The following is a 16,652-nucleotide window of genomic DNA, read 5'->3' on the forward strand; positions in this document are numbered from 1 at the left end:
TAAGGGATTCCCGAACTAAGGCGCCGTTTTTGCGAGAGAAGAAGCTGCGAATATCCGGCAAACACTGCCCGAAAAGTAGAGGCTAGACTTCGAAACCGTTTCTGGCTCGCTGGAAATGCGCCTTTGGCGACAAGTTGTAGGATTCCCCACAGTGTAATTCTAAGTTACAGTTGTATGTGAAGAATCTTAAGAACAAATAAGCGAATAATCGCTTTAGTTCGTGAGGTAGAAAACAACAAGTGAGAAGGGTGAAATAACCCTTTATTATTTCAACTAAAGTTTAACAGAACTCTGTCTTTGGAGTTTTACAATAAAGCCGACACTTGGGCTTCAACTTAGGAAACTAAGAACTAAACGAAACTAATCTTAACTAAAAAGATATAGCCGAAGCTATCAAAATTTTAACGGAGTTGTCCCTTTAACGCTAACTGACTGCGAAGCTATTAAGGGCCTAAAGTACGGCCGAGCATAACAATAGCTTAAGATAGAGTAGCCTAAAAAGGCAAACGCCTGCTAGCCAGAATATCTGGTATCTCTCTGACTAAGACAGTAGAACTTCGAGGTTAAATACCACTCTTCCTCAATTTACATTCAGATATGATTCCAAAACTACGTTCTGGACGGAAGTGGTAAGTTGAAATTAAGAAGCGATAGGAAAGGAAGCTTAACTCAAAATTTAACTGTTAATAAAATTAACATAATTTTTACAAAGTGTTAAAAGACTATAGCAGGCTTCAGTTAAAATCCCATCAACAAAGCCACGAGAGCACTCCAGGAGCTGGCCATAGATGTTCTCATGTCGCCATTTCGGATTGCCCAACAAAATAAGGGAAATCTTGTCCCTGCAGTACATCAGCTAGGGATTTTCTGCAGCTAGACGGGACCCTGAGATGCAGGAAGACCTGCAAATGGAGGAAGTCAAAGATCTAAAATGCAAGACAGCTCAGGAAGTAATCCATACAGACCTAATCAGAATTGCTCATGTCCAGAAGCCAGAGCATTAACTTATTGCTCATCTAAATGATCAGTCCAGGGAAGTCAATACATTAAGGTGGAATAGCAGTGATAACATACCGACCCTAAAATTCTGGAACTCCGGTGTTGAAGGGCATGTACGAAGGAACTGGGGAACATCCCAAGGCACGGGAGCTGAGACCGCTAGTGGCCATTCTTTAAAGGCAAAGATTGCCAAATATCGAAAACCTCCATTTAAAAGCGATTCATGTTTCTGCAATGGCAGCAGTAATGGACTCTTCGTTATAATAGATATAAAGTGCAGTTCCTTCTAATATGACCATCGATACAAGAGTCAATGTTACGATCATCCGAAACCATTGGCTCAACAATTGGAATGTAAACTCATCTGGACGTCGCCTTGCTTTGCTCCCAGAGTGTATCCAGGGATAAAATCGAAATCGATGGCAATTTAAATATTAACATACCGTTTGGAAGTGGCATCTACCATCACACGGCATATGTGGCAAGATCCTTGCATATTCGGATTAGACTTTCTAAGGAAATATAATTTTTCTTTGAGTTTAAAAATAACGAACTCTGTAGACATAAGCCTTTTCGGTAATAAAGATGAAGGAGCACTAAATCACAGCTCAAGATGATATCACAGTACCTGCAAGAATGGCATTTTTACTTCCTGGATCCATAGCTGAAAACAGAAATTTCCTACACCGCATCATGGAATATCCCAAAAACTGTAATAACCCATAGGATCACTAGTAGCCTCGGCACTCGTCGACTTATAGAGGACCGTTATCGCGGTGAGAGTTGCCAATGTAACTGATAAACGTGAAAGTCATAAAGACGAAGTAGTTGCTGCGTTGTAACTCCATTGAGCTGCGTTAAACGAACCAGCACTCCTCTACAATCTGTGTCTTCCGAAGACCTAACATCGGAGTTACTGCAGATGCACAACTAAGAGATAAAGAAAGTAGGGTGGAGAACGTGTCATTCGAAAATTTCAAGATGTTTTCTCCCGCGTATCTTCTGGTCGAACCGTTCTTACACAACACAGAACTGATGCGGGGGGTCATCCACCAATCAAGCAACATCCGAAACGTTTATCGGTTGCTAATAAGGAATAAGGAAGGGGTTACACAAATTGAAAAAGAGATGTAAGCGACGTTACCAAGCCTTCAGTAAGTTCTTGGGCGTCTCCCAACATGCTAGTTAAAAAGTAAGATGTTCAACTAGATTTTGCATTGGCTATAGCCGCCTGAACGGCATCACGAAAAAAGACAACATACTGACCCTAAAATTCTGGAACGAAATACCCTCATCCTAGAACGATATTCTGGACACTCGTTTTCGACACTTGATTTAAAGAGTAAATATTGGCAGGTAGGTTCACTCCTGCCTATAAAGGATACCTATAAAGATACCTATAAAAGACTGCATTTGCTACTAAACAAGGACTTTGGCAGTTCAAGGTGATGTCGTATGTGTTACATAATGCGGCAGCAACTTTCAAACGCCACATGGAGACTGTTTTGAGAGGTCTTTCCCTACGAAGCCTACCTAATGTACATGAATGGCATCATCATCCTCGGGAAAACTTTTGAAAACACTTGGCCAATATCAAGAAGGTGCATCAGAAATTGAAGAGATCCAATCTGAAGTTGAGTACTGCCAAATGTAAATTGTTCAGACAGGAAGTGACTTACCCCATAAATGCCATCCCTGTCGAAGGTATCTGTGCAGATCTAGAAAAAGTACCGATAGTTAAAAAATGGAGATTCCCCGAAAATGTCCATCAGCTGAGAAGTTTCCTGGGGGTTTGCGTCTGCTATAGAAGATTTGTGAAGGACTTTTCTTCTGTTGCAAGACCCCTTCACAAACTGGCAAACAGGAAGCACGTTCTTATGGACAAACGAATGGGAGCATGCATTTAACAAATTCAAGGAGGTTTTAATATCTGCTATAATCTTAACGTGTCCTCAGCTCGACAAACTATTTATTCTTGACGAGAGCAATCACAGAATCGCTGCTGCTTTGTTCGAAGAAATAAATGTTTGTTCAAGAACAGGGGTCGTAACACGCTAAAGCAAGTCTCTATCTAAACCAGAGAGGAATTATGTGTCACCAGGAAAGAGTTGCTTGCCATTGTTCACGTAGAATATTTCCACCATTACCTCTACGGCAGGAAATTCCTACTCATTATAGATCATGAGATCTATAATGAGTATAGATCATGCATTTTTGACCTGGTTCTTAAATTTCAAAGCTAGATACCGAGACTGCAGGAATATGACATCACTTTATCCATCATCGGAAAGGATCATCTCATGCAAACGCTCACGCTTTGTTCAGAAGACCTTGCCCAGAAAGCTGACGATCTTGTTCCAGTGTCATAGCAAAATACCAGCTTGTTAATTCGTTCACACGTCAAGTTACAACTTCAGCATCGACTGTTCGAGACCCATGGAGTAACGAAGAAGGTAGAAGACGGCGATATAAAACCTATAATTGTTTTTATGTAGTGTTCTAGGAAACCTACATGGCAGTACATTTCGATCTCTAGTCCTACGACAAAACAACGTTGGGCTCTCTGTGACTCATCACATATTCGAAATGGTGTCTTGTATCGGAAGTTCGTGCAAAGCCTTCATTAATTCGAAATGGCCTCCAGTAGGACTGCTGTGTAGTTCTTTAAGGACTTCCGGGATCTTCAAAGTATCAGTTGCCATCGAAATGCCTTTCCTTCATCCGATTCGAACTTCCGATACAAGACACCATTTCGAATATGTGATGAGTCACAGAGAGCCCAACGTTGTTTTGTCGTAGGACTAGAGATCGAAATGTACTGCCATGTAGGTTTCCTAGAACACTACATAAAAACAATTATAGGTTTTATATCGCCGTCTTCTACCTTCTTCGTTACTCCAGTTTTGAACGCATTTGAACTCCGTGCAAAGCCTTCGTTAATTCGAAATGGCCTCCAGTAGGACTGCTGTGTAGTTCTTTAAGGACTTCCGGGATCTTCAAAGTATCAGTTGCCATCGAAATGCCTTTCCTTCATCCGATTCGGAGTTCAAAAGCGTTTCTACTAGAGAAATGCTAGGACTGACGTGCAAAAATTGTGCCAATTTTGCGATGCCTGTGCGGTCCGGAAAGGACCGAAGAAATGCAGTCGAAGAAAGGTACAACGTTACAATGTAAGAGGGCCTTTTTAACGCATCACCTTTGACATGCTGGAACCTCTGCCGTGAAAGGTTGATGGCAACAAATTTATCGTTTCACTGATTACTTCACAAAGTGTCCCAAACTTGACACAAAGTGTCCCAAACTTGACACAAAGTATCAGGACTTGAAAGTGTCCTGATACTTTGTGAAGGGTCCTTTGTGTATCCCTTCACAAAGTATCCTATCCCTTCACAAAGTATCCTATCCCTTCACAAAGTATCCTATCTTTGGTTAAGAGTCTCTCACTGTAGCAGAGGTAATGATACAGCATTGGATCTGTAGGTTTGGAGTGCCTCTTGAATTATACTCCGTTCAAGGAAGGAACTTTATCTCGGCCGTGATTAAACAACTCTGCAAATGACTCGGCATGGACAAAACACAAATGGCACCTTTGCATCCACAGTCAGACGGCATGGTAGAGAGTTTTAATAGAGCCACCCTTAACAATATCTCACCGATGGTTTGCAGGAACTAGCAGAACCGGAGACAAGACGTTACCCTTGTTTCTACTAGCATATCACAGTCCTCTCCACGAAACAACCGGCTGTTCCACGTCCCAGATGTTCTTCGGTCGAGACATTTATTTGCTTTGTGATCTCTTATTTAGTTTCCTTCTGGATGCACCTTTATTCCCTGAGAAGTACATTCAAGATCTCCATGCACGGTTTGTAGTGATGAACAATTCTGTCCGAGAGCAAGTCAACCTGCCGACGGAAAAGATCAACAGTGGATACGACACTAACTTCAAATCATTTATTCAACAAATGTGAAAAGCTACGGATATGAAACCCGATTCGACGGAAAGGACTTTCTCATAAACTACAATCACCCTGGGACGGTTCTCACGCAGTCCTAAACAGGCTGAACGACGTCGAAATTCGAATCGTAAATCATCATATTCTAAGCCTAAGTTTGTTCATTACGAAAGCCTAACACCTTACTACGGCCATAATATGTAATCGCCATAGTGTATTTAGGCCCACCAGTGGACGAGCGGTAACGTCGCTGAACACCGGTAGTTCGGTCCGAGGTTCGAATCCCGCGAACGGGCTGGCTGCATGGGTGTTTTCGTGGTTTTCCCCATGTGTAACGTGTATACGAGCCAGTTTCCCTTAGAAAGTCCTCCACGAAGGCATCCCTCCCTTAAGGCAGATAGTCCTCGAGTGCTTTGCCGTAATCTAACAAACCAAACCATAGTGTATTTAATGTGAATATTATACCAAGACCATGATCCTATTTGTATATAAGATTTGTAAATTGGTGAATTTAATTATTGATTTAGCATTTGATTTGTTTTATGTTATTTACTGAAATTATTGTTATATGGCTCCAATGGCGAAGTCCAGGGTTTATACTGTCCGGGATGTACAGTACTTGGGAAGGAGGCAATGTTACAAATTTTATATTTATGTAAATAATTTTAGTAAAGTTATATGTGAAATTGTGACACCTTTTGTATAATGTAATATGAAATGCTTGAAAAAGCGAAGCTTTGCCTGAAAAATAATGTTACAGGGGCAAGTCTATTTAACACTGAGGTAAATCTCTAAATTGGGAAGATGGCACCAAGTTGACGTTGGCTTTAACGATTCATTTTTATCGGCAACTTTGGCGAGAAATCACTTGGCCCCGTCTGTGTATAACTGTAATTGGTAACATAATTAAATAACTGTATTTAATCCCTGTATGTAGCTGTAACCACATCCGGCTTTTATATGCATCTTTAACCTAAATTCGAGAAATGAAAGGTACTAGAGATTTCTTTGCAGCTGGGTAAAGATTACATAAGACCGGATAGAGCATCAGTTCTCAGTTTTTAGTTCAATCTCCGTGCGAGCTTCGCTCTTTATATTGCACATGTTCTGTTTAATGCTCTTACTAATTTAAAATGGCAACTATTGATTGTGCTCTGTCATACTGAGAAGAGCTGTAAGAGCAATTTTGTGAAAAATTCTATAACTGTAAGATGTTTCTTTTGGGAAAATAAATTTTACCAAGCTATCATCGGTTCTGTGTGCATTCAATCCATTATAAACTGGTGCGCACGCAAAACACGATTAGAAATAAACCGTTTCCACTTATATTGAGGTTCTTTAATCCAGAACAATATGATCTGGGAGTCTGACTAAAAAAGAACTATAGGTGTCCCTTTTCGTTTTATAATTTGTTCTATTTATTTCACAAGTCTGGCTGCGAGTAATGCCCCCATGAATTTGATTTTTGGTAGACCCAGTTTCTTTAATGACGCAACACGATTCGTCAAAGCAAATTCAGTTTACTAAGATTTTGTCAACGTAATCTCTTACGTACACTAGTTCCGTATGCCTTTCGGCTCGCACCGGAAAAGGCATGGATCTGAACTTGATTGGCATCACCTAGGATATAAGCGAGGACCACAGGGGCATTGGAAATTCGTAATATCAGACAACTTAAACCTCTGTTGAGTATACGATTAGGAAAGGTGTACTGTCCAGATGGGTTAACTTCTGTCTGGATACAGGAGCAACAAGAAACTACACAGAACAAGAATTCAAACCCTTTATTAACTCTTTAAAATTTACATTGCGTCAACTCGACGCTAACAAACTTCGCCTGTATCCTTGGGCGGTAACTGAAAAGCAGGAAATTGAAAATTAAAAGTTGAAATGGTTAACAAGTGCTTAACTAACCTACGGGGCTCAGCGAGATCCCGAACTTCAACCCCCTTCTAAGATAGTGACAGTAAGACAATGCAATTAAGCCATTTGAACCAGCAATAAGCAAACGTACCCTACGGCAGAGACGGCAGCTAGGGTCTCACCTTTTCTTCTATCGAAACTCGGCTTTTAACTACTTCCTTCAACATATAAAATTTGCAAGCGTTCACAACATTTAACTATTCTGGCACTGACAATTAGAGGAATGAAGGCTTATAGAAAAGTCTGAACTTAAAATTTAGATAGTTAAAATAAATATAAATCCCTACAAAGGATTGCTGGAAATTCCGCTTCCCATGAATATTTCCAAGACACAGTTTTTGGAACAGTTTGAGTCTGATTATGAACAATGTTAAAAGACTAAGTACATAGTACCACTTTCCAGCTGCTTTTAATACTTTTCTTTTTATATGACTTTCTTGGTTATTGAATTCGAGCACGTTTTTTACATCAACAGTGATGTATGTTTGATACACATGCCACAAGAGTATCTGGAATGAATAGTTTCATGTTTTCAATAAATTTATCATGCCGCAATATTTCTCTAGATCAGCGATTCTCAACCGGTGGTACGCAAGAGTAAAATAGGTAGTACGCAAAGAAACAAACTATTATTAACTATTAAATTCAAAAATCCCCTAAAGAAAAAGAACAATTGGTAGAAATTTCCTGTGATCGATTTCTAATTGAAAATTTCAAAAATAACACACTTGTTAAATTTTGGCTGAACCTAAAAAGAGAATTTAAAGGCATTTTAAATAAAGGTATTGAATTTTTATTGCCTTTTTGCACAACCTACTTTTGTTAACAAAGATTTTCTTCCATGTTATATTTCGAAAATAAATACAGAAGGATATTAAAAGTGGATTCTAATTTATGGTTAAAGCTAAGTGAAATAAGACATAAAGAAATTGATCCTGTTTAAACAGGCCCAAATTTCACGCTAAATTTCAGAATTAAAGTATTATAACTTAATGATAATTAAAATGGTAACCAATTTTCAGTCTAATACTTTTACGTGTGCATATTTAATACAAATAGCCAATAGGATGTGCAAATGGCAAAATGTTTTTTTAATGTTTTTATTGAAAAAATTAAAAATATTCATTGTAAAATGTAGTGGTGGTAGTAAAGTTTTTCAATTTTTGTTCAGATAGTACGCGTTAGTCAAAAGGTCGAGAACCGCTGCTCTAGGTGAAAGTATACATTTTTGGAACCTAAACGATTTATTTTTATTACGCAAGCTTATGAGTTCTTTACCATCTTCTTGACATCGACCTATTTTCTCATAATCAATTGTAGTCATCTCTTCATTTTAAAAGGAAGCATCAGCCACCGTTTTATCTTTCCCGTTAACGTAGTGTAAATTCCGGAATATAATATAATTAAGTTGACATAACAATCTTGGAGACTTTTTTAATTTTTTCCCTTGAACATAAATGTTAGTGGTTTGTGATCTGTATAAATCATAAAATGTTGACCTTCTAAGAAATGTTCTGTACAACTCAAATGTTGTACAGAAAGATGTACTATTTCCAATAATTCTCTAGGTAAAAAGACAATAAGCTTCCATATGCCCCTTTCGAATTGTAAATCCTAGAAACATTCTGATGTATCCGTATATAAGAATGAAGGCAACTGTGGTTTAGGGAAGGTTCATAACGTAATATTTATTAAATCTTATTCATAGTTTTATAACTGCTTCTTGCCTGCCTTTGCTTCAAAGAATTTTCCACTTATCTTTCTTTAGCACCTTTAAATACATTTGAAGTATCACTTGAGTACAAGCATCATCATTAATATATTTACTTTAAAAATTTATCAAATCAAAGAACGTGATGCGCAGTTTCTCAGAGTTTGTAATCTAATATAACTTGCACCTTTTCTGGAAGAGGACGTGAAATTAAGTATATCTAGAATTTTAAATTTTGTGCACTAAGAACTGATTTGGATACAAAGACCACAATTGTTAAATTTTAATGCTGAGGATATTGAAGTGTCCAATAATTCTGTAACTGTAAGATCAGTTTCACAAAGCAATGCAGGCATAATGTTTACAAAAATTTTAGTACAAACATATACAATTGTTAAAAATGCAGACTCCATTTCTAAAGTAACAAAACTTTATTATGCAATGCTTTTATTATTTATCAGCCTCACATGAAGCTGATTCTGAAACTGATCAACTTATTGAAGCAGATGTGACTGGCAAACTCTTAAATTAGAAAGTACAAAATTTATCCTTCGAGTCCGTTGCTGTAGGTACTCATTTAGGTTGGATGCTTATGGAAAAGATTCCATAGGTATCCAAAGTATCTGAATCTTATTTGTTGATCATATTTGTACTCAATATCTACTATTCCCAGGCATGTGGAGTTTAGAGCACATAGATATTGTAGATACAGATGAAAACCGAATTGCTGTGGAATTGCAGGAAGCCGCACGTGGACATTTTCAGTGTAGTCTCAAAGTTAATGACGAAGGAAAGGTACCAAGTAACGTCACCTTGTCTTAAATTCCATCCCACGCTCCCTGAAGGTAAAGACAGTCGGAAGAAAATTGTGCGCTACCATTAAGAGACTGAATGCAGCTAATTACTTTAGAATCTATCAAGAACTCTGACTAATGCGATTAAAGGATGGCATAATCAAAGAATTGAAAGAAGTTAACATAATGACTCATTTCTCACCTCATTGAGCAGTAGTTAAAAACTCAGCGGATATTAGGCCTGCATTTGATGTATCTGCGCATATTAAAAACTCAGCATCTCTGAATCAATATCTTGCAACAGGTCGAATTTCATGAAACTCATTCCAGCGATTCTAGCTCGTTTTAGCATGGAAGAATTTACAGCACATACGAGACAAGCCCTTTCACAAACTTGTATTTTTAAAAGTGACAGGAACTATCTTAAATTTCTGTAGATGGAAGACAGTGATCCAAATATGTTAAAGGTATACAGCAGACACAGTTGCGTTGCTTTTGGTCATACATACAATCTTCCTCCCCTCCCTTTTTTTTCTTTTGAGTTCCAAGTTAAAACACCATTTAGAGAAAGTTCCTCCTCAATTTAAAGGTCTGATTTGATTTTACTGGGCTCGTTCTATGTCAATAACTAGCGATTCTGATGACCAATAGATGGCGCTGCGTCGTCTGCGACAGTCGAATACACAGGAACTAAGAGTTGTGCATACTGTAGTGGCCCAAGTATTGCATGAGAAATAATTATTTTTTTTATTTCATATATTTGTTCATGTGTTTAATTATTTTATAAAATTAACTATAATATTTTGTTAATATTCATATTTATATTTCTTTTATGCTGAATGGCAACAAGTAGTTCATATTTATATTTAAATTTCTTTTTGCTGAATGGCAACTAGTTCTGATTCATGATTGTTTGGTTTTGGTTTTCAAACGTTGCTAGTAGTGTCGCACTTCGATAGCTGAAAAATAAAATGCAATAAACTTTGCTATTTTTTTTATAATTCATGCTGTTCCTAATCATAAATTAATTTTATACATTAGTAGCCAAGGCTACAGTACTTTATTTAACTCTTGTTGTAAGGAGTGATACCATAATGAGAAAAATACTGCAGATTTTCATAAACTGGGAAAATACTGTTTAAAATTTTATACCACTACACTTCTTGTATGTCTGAAATATTGGCTTTTCTACACAAATCTCGAGTGTAATATTTCACACAATAAAGCCTTATATCACTGAAAATCTCCGATATGTTTTTATGGTGTATATTATATGCTTATATATTATTTTAATTTGTAATTTGACATTAATTCTCAGTCAGCCTCATAAAATGTTCTGATTGTAATGACAACACAGTGCCTATGGCATGTTTTTTAAATGTAGTTTTTTAAATTCGCATAAATGTATTAAAAAGAGGGGTCCTAACACAATATGACCTTTAAAACTGTCATTAATATCTTATAAATTTTCCATGGAATGAATTTATAATCTTCTAATGAAAAGACTTACAAACTATGAAATTAAAAATTTAAACATTAAAATGAAAATATGAAATATACTAACGTAGCAAATTATAATCACTGGAGTGAAGTGCTTGCAACATACACACATTCTTGACGATTTCCAGTCTTTAGCACTATAATCCAGTGTCTAAAACTGGCGGCCCATCAGCAATTTTTATGCGGTTCAGGAATATATTTCAACTTTGTGGTTATTGCAAATACGGTGTTCCAAAGATTCCAAGATTTTAGTATTTGAAGTCCGAGTTTACAATGAATATGAATAACGCACCAGAAAATCTATAAATAGATTTTCTGGTGCGTTATTCATATTCATTGTAAACTCGGACTTCAAAGAGATTTTCTGGTGCGTTATTCATATTATATAATATAATTAATTTACAGTGTGATATAAAACATATTCAAAGATCTGAAGATGCAGATTTTATTAATATTCATTCATACATGTATTAAAAAATAAATAAGCTCAGTTATGAAATTTTTATAATCATTTTGTTTGTGGGAACATATTTATATGCGAACAGAGTTTTTCGCAGTTGAAAATTAATAAGAAAACAACCAAATGACCGATGAGCATCTATAATCCATGATAAAGATGATTTCTAGTAATTTATCTTCAAACCTACAAACTTTAACAGAATCGCAACACTATCAAGTGTCAAGCTTTGTAAGAAATAAAGAAGTTTATAATTATTTACATACAAATACATGTAATTTATTTAAACGTCGAAAAAAATTTAATAAATAAGACAAAAGACTGGGTTTTCATCATTTATTCTCATATTTTTTTTCACTTGAAAAATTTTCTCTGAAAATTTGGAAAGTTTTTATAATTTGTCTATATTTAGTTTAAAGTAAGTTATTTAATCAATAATTTAAAATGTTAGAATAATTTTAAATAAATGTCAGCCTGAAAATTTAATAATTAACTATCAATATATTTGAATATCAAAGTGTTACCAACAAAAACGTTTTGCAAGTAACTGGCTTGATATCAGACAGAAAATGTATGCGAATTTGAATTTTTCTTTTTGTTATGGTAAAATGGTGACTTTGCGATAGAAGTTGGTTTTGGTAAGATGCTCTAATGCGTGTATTTTAAAAAATTATACATCTCTCGCCAATAAAAATATTTGGCTTGATTTCATGCTTGATATTATTAAACTTCTATTTTTTGAATTCTCTTGAAAAATCTGAAATTATTAATTATGTGCTAACAAATATGATTAAAGTTAGTCGTCAATGCAGAACCATTTATTTAAATTTGTAATGAAATATATTATTAATTGAAGTACAACATTTTGGTTAAGGTTAAAGGTATACAGCAGAATTCAGTATATAGCTGGAATTCAGCTTTTAAAAAGCCTTTTTCAGTTCCGTAAATTTATTCCTGAATAGAAAGGCCTTGCTTTAAAACTGCGTTTTCGTTTTACGCAATCCATTGTGTTTTCATTGTGAATCTAAAACAGTAGACACTGAATTTGTTTTCATTCTTAATTTGGGAAAAATATTGCCTTTACCAGACATTCAGAGAGTAATCGAAAATCTTGATAAAAAAAATTAAAAAAAAACTTCTATAAAAATAAATTTGGTTCGTCCAAAATTTCGAAATGATGCTTTACCTTTACAACTGCCTGACTGCCCAAAATATTTATCAAGCAAATCTTCAACTTCCAGAAAAAGTGCTGGTAAAAGCAGAGACAGAATTGAAAGAAACAGTTTACAGTTTGCTCTTGTTTTGCCAGCAAAACAATTTATGATAAGAAACAAACTTTCAATTTCTACTGCATATAAAATTTAAGGAACTTCTTAAGCCTTGAGCAAATATTTTTAAAAAAGATAAAGTCCTTTTTTGTATTATTGATCCTCACTCTGCATCGATAGCCGTGATATTGTAACATAAAATAAATCTGCAGTGTTCTTATTCTCAACTCAATTTTAAAAAATCCGATGTGGATACCACATGATTTCCTTGTACGGCCTTTTAAATTGTGAACATTTTTTGCTGCATTTCATTTAAACTTATTTCTTCGAGTTTCATTAGAAATACATTTCTCATTCAATCAATTCATTTCTCAATTCACAGCAAGGCAAAAGTACATAAAAACCTCAAAATAACTTCATTAAGAATTGTAAAATACAGAAAAATACTAATCACCATGTTAAAAGGAGTTTAAAAACTTTTTTATAATTAAAATTTGAGTTTCTACGCAAAAGAAGCAATTCGACCAGCGCGCAACTTTTTCAGTGCACAAAGCTGAAGTTTACTTTTGGTACACCCGGCGAAAAAACACTGAAGTTAGTGCACAAACTGACTTAATTGATTGTTCTACTAAAAGTTTTCAAATGTAAACAAATAGCGGTTTAGTTGGGCTTAGTGGCACGTAAAGAACTTTTAAATTATTAATAATTCTACAAATATTTCATGCAGATAAACTAATGATATAAAAACCTTAACCGGAACAAAGAACAACATAATTCAATGACTTTTAAAGCAAAAAATGCACAATTTACCAGCATATTAAGATAAAAAATGTGAGCTCACCGAGGCGGGCAACAGATTGGGTATATAAACATTTATATACTTTTGGTGCTGTTGATTGCAAACAAAAAGGGTTATGCACAACTGCATCTAATAGTAGTCCTGTACACAAAATTTCAGCTTTCTAAAGCTACTCGTTTCCGAGTTACGAAAGATACATACATACGTACACACCTCACGAAAAAAAAAAAAAAAAAGAAGAAGAAGAAGAAGAAAAGAAAAAAAGAAGAAAAAAAAAAGAAAACTCTTTCGAATCTACTTTAAATCAATTTTAACCCGTTTTGAGAAAAAGTACTTTATTCTGTCCGTACGTACAGATGTCACCCCAAAACATCGTTTAAATGTAATCAAGAGCGATCGAAATGGATATTTTCGTCGAAATAACCGAAATTTCGAAGGTACAATACTTCTTTTACTACATACAAGGAAATAACAATCTGTCATATTTTCTCCTTCCCAAGGACTCCACGTTTCGGGCAGTACAATCCCTGGAAGAAAAGGCATATTTACAACAAAGGCAAATCAATGCAATACTTTTAATACAAATCAAATACTAAACCAGTAAATAAATGCATACATTTACAGATTTAGATATAAATAGGAACATAGGCTTAGTATTCTATTTACATTATATGCACCATGGGGACTATATACTATGGCCATAGCAAAGGGGTTCGCCTATCGTAATGAACGACTTTAAACTTGGAATTTGATGACTTATGAATCCGAACTACGAAGTCGTTTCGCCATTTAGGACTCTGTAAGGATCATCCCAGGGTGATTGCAGTTCAGGAGAGAATCCGTTCCGTTGAGTCGGACTCCATAATCACACATCTTCCTTGAATCAAAGTCTTGTAGTTCTCGTGTCGCATCGGGTCTTCATTTTTCCGTTGCCACGTTAACTCGCTTTCATGCAAAATCGTGCATCTCTTCAAACCGTGCCTGGAGATCTTGGATGTACTCCTCAGGCGATGACGACGCATCCGCAGGGCGACCAAACAAGAGAACGAAAGTCACGCCCGAAGAGCGTCTGGAAAGGGGAATAGCCGGTAGTATCGTGGACAGCACTGCGTAAGCCAGTAAAAACAGAGGTAACTTCTTCTTCCAGTCCTGTTGGTTTCTGGAAACATCAACGAGAGGCTATTAATGATGGTTCGATTAAACCTCTCTACCATGCCGTCTGCCTGGGGATGTAAAGGTGTCGTGGCTCTATCTAAAGCGAGAAAATCTTTTCTGGTGGCAAAGTAATTTCTCTCCAGTTTAGACAGACATTTGCCCCAATATGCCACGACACGTTCTCAACCATTTATTTCTAAGGACAACACTTCGGAGAGCCTCTTATTGCTCACATCCGTGTCAAGAATCCACATCATTTACTACCTAAGAGCTGAAGATAAATCAGGATTGTCGCAGATGTTAAAGCCTCCTTCAGTTTGTTAAATGCATTGTTCCGTCTTGGTTATAATATTTTTCTCTATGTGTACTGGCGTAACGTTTGCAGCACCACGTAATGTCATTGGCGAGAACCCAGTACTAATCAGTATGCGATAGGCATGCACTCGGTCGACACCGAATCTCTTTTCCTCTGCCCAGTCAAAGCGGCAGTCAATTGTTAATTGTAATCTTTACTTCCTCTTTTGCCCGTTTAAGCGGCAGTATTATGCTTGAAAGATATTAAATGTTGTTAAGTTTTGCAGCTTGACTTTTATGATACCACATGCAGTCCATAACCATATGCTATTAATATGCATCCTCACATTCTTTTCTTCACAAGAATTTTTGTTTGCTCTTTGTCAATTTGTGAAGGTGTCTTGCAATAGAAGAAAAGTCCTTCATAAATTTTTATAGTGGTTTCAAAGCCCCCATAAACTTCTCATCTGATGGACATTTTCGGAGGGTCTCCAATCATTAACTGTCGACAATTTTTCTGCATCCGTACAGTCCTAAATTTCGTCTTTTCTCGGTCATCAAGGTGTATCTCTACCTGCCTGTTGCGATGTAAAGTTAATGAACTCGATATACATCCTCGTTTTAAACACAAAACTATTATTAAACAATTGCACAATACAAGTATAAACAAGAAAATGACATATAAAACTTAAAATACGAGAACAGAACAAAAATAGTGAAGAATAGACAGCATTCCAGCTGCCTTGCGTATGCGTTCGTCTGAGTCTGAATATTCAACTGAATTAAGAATGTTCTTTGGCATAGTTCCAAAAGCGAAAGAGTCAGTTTGAGTTGTTCTGTTCCGGTGCACCGGAACATACTCCCACCCTATCAGGCATTAGTCCTGATTTATGGGCAAAGGTGCTAATTTATGAATGTTTCTTTTGAAAACAGAGTTTTTAGTTTTAACCGTGGCCACACGAACTAGTCCGTCAGTACCATGATGAAGTTCGACCACTTGTCCTAGTGGCCAAGAACCTGGAAGATGACCATCATCTAGTAACAGGACGATGTCTCCAATTTTCATATTCGACTAAGTGTCCTTCCATTTCTTTCTGGTTTGAAGAGAAGATAGATATGCTTTGGTCCATGATTTTCAGAAGTCCTTGCGCATCTTTTGAAGGAGATCCCACCTATTCCGTATATTAGCAGGACTAGTAAGAGGTAGTTCAGGAGGGGATAGGATCACGTCTCCTGTAAGAAAATGTGAAGGAGTGAGAATATTAATGCAATCAATGTCAGTATTGTTTACACTACATAACGGACGAGAATTTAAAATGGCTTCTATCTGAGCCAATAGAGTTGTCAATTCTTCGAAAGTAAGTAGCGTTTCACCTATTACTCTTTTACAGTGATATTTGGTTGATTTAATTGCGGCCTCCCAAATTCCTCCGAAATGAGGAGATGCTGGAGGTATAAAGTGCCATTCTATTGATGCTTGAGTTAAATGATGAGCAACGGCTCCGTTCTTCGGAAGTGAGGCCCACAATCGTTGTATTTCGCTGAGTTTTCGATTAGCCCCAACGAAGTTTGTTGCATTGTCGCTGTAAATGTGACTTGGAGCTCCTCGTCTAGCACTGAAGCGACGCAAAGCAGCTAAAAATGCATCAGCGGTTAAATCGCTCACTGCCTCGATATGTAGTGCCTTAGTAGCGAGACAAATAAATAGAGCAATGTAACCCTTGGTTGATTTTGCTCCACGACCCTTGTTGAATTTGATTGAAATAGGACCGGCATAGTCCACTCCGCAGTTGAAGAAA

At 36.5% G+C, this 16,652-nt stretch overlaps 1 protein-coding gene across 1 annotated transcript in view; it reads right to left on the reverse strand.

Moving 5' to 3' along the window:
• Window positions 1–15,919, reverse strand: part of LOC146997793 (uncharacterized) — an 80,221-nt gene extending 64,302 nt beyond the window's left edge. Inside the window, exon 1 of the mRNA XM_085814222.1 lies at window positions 15,832–15,919. Within this exon, the coding sequence (XP_085670348.1) occupies window positions 15,832–15,919 (88 nt within the window). The remainder of the gene's footprint in view (window positions 1–15,831) is intronic.
• Window positions 15,920–16,652: the final 733 nt, after the last annotated feature.

This window comes from Stegodyphus dumicola, chromosome 4, assembly GCF_044657685.1.
Source record: "Stegodyphus dumicola isolate Sdum_Otavi_A_Nest chromosome 4, ASM4465768v1".
NCBI classification, from domain to species: domain Eukaryota; kingdom Metazoa; phylum Arthropoda; class Arachnida; order Araneae; family Eresidae; genus Stegodyphus; species Stegodyphus dumicola.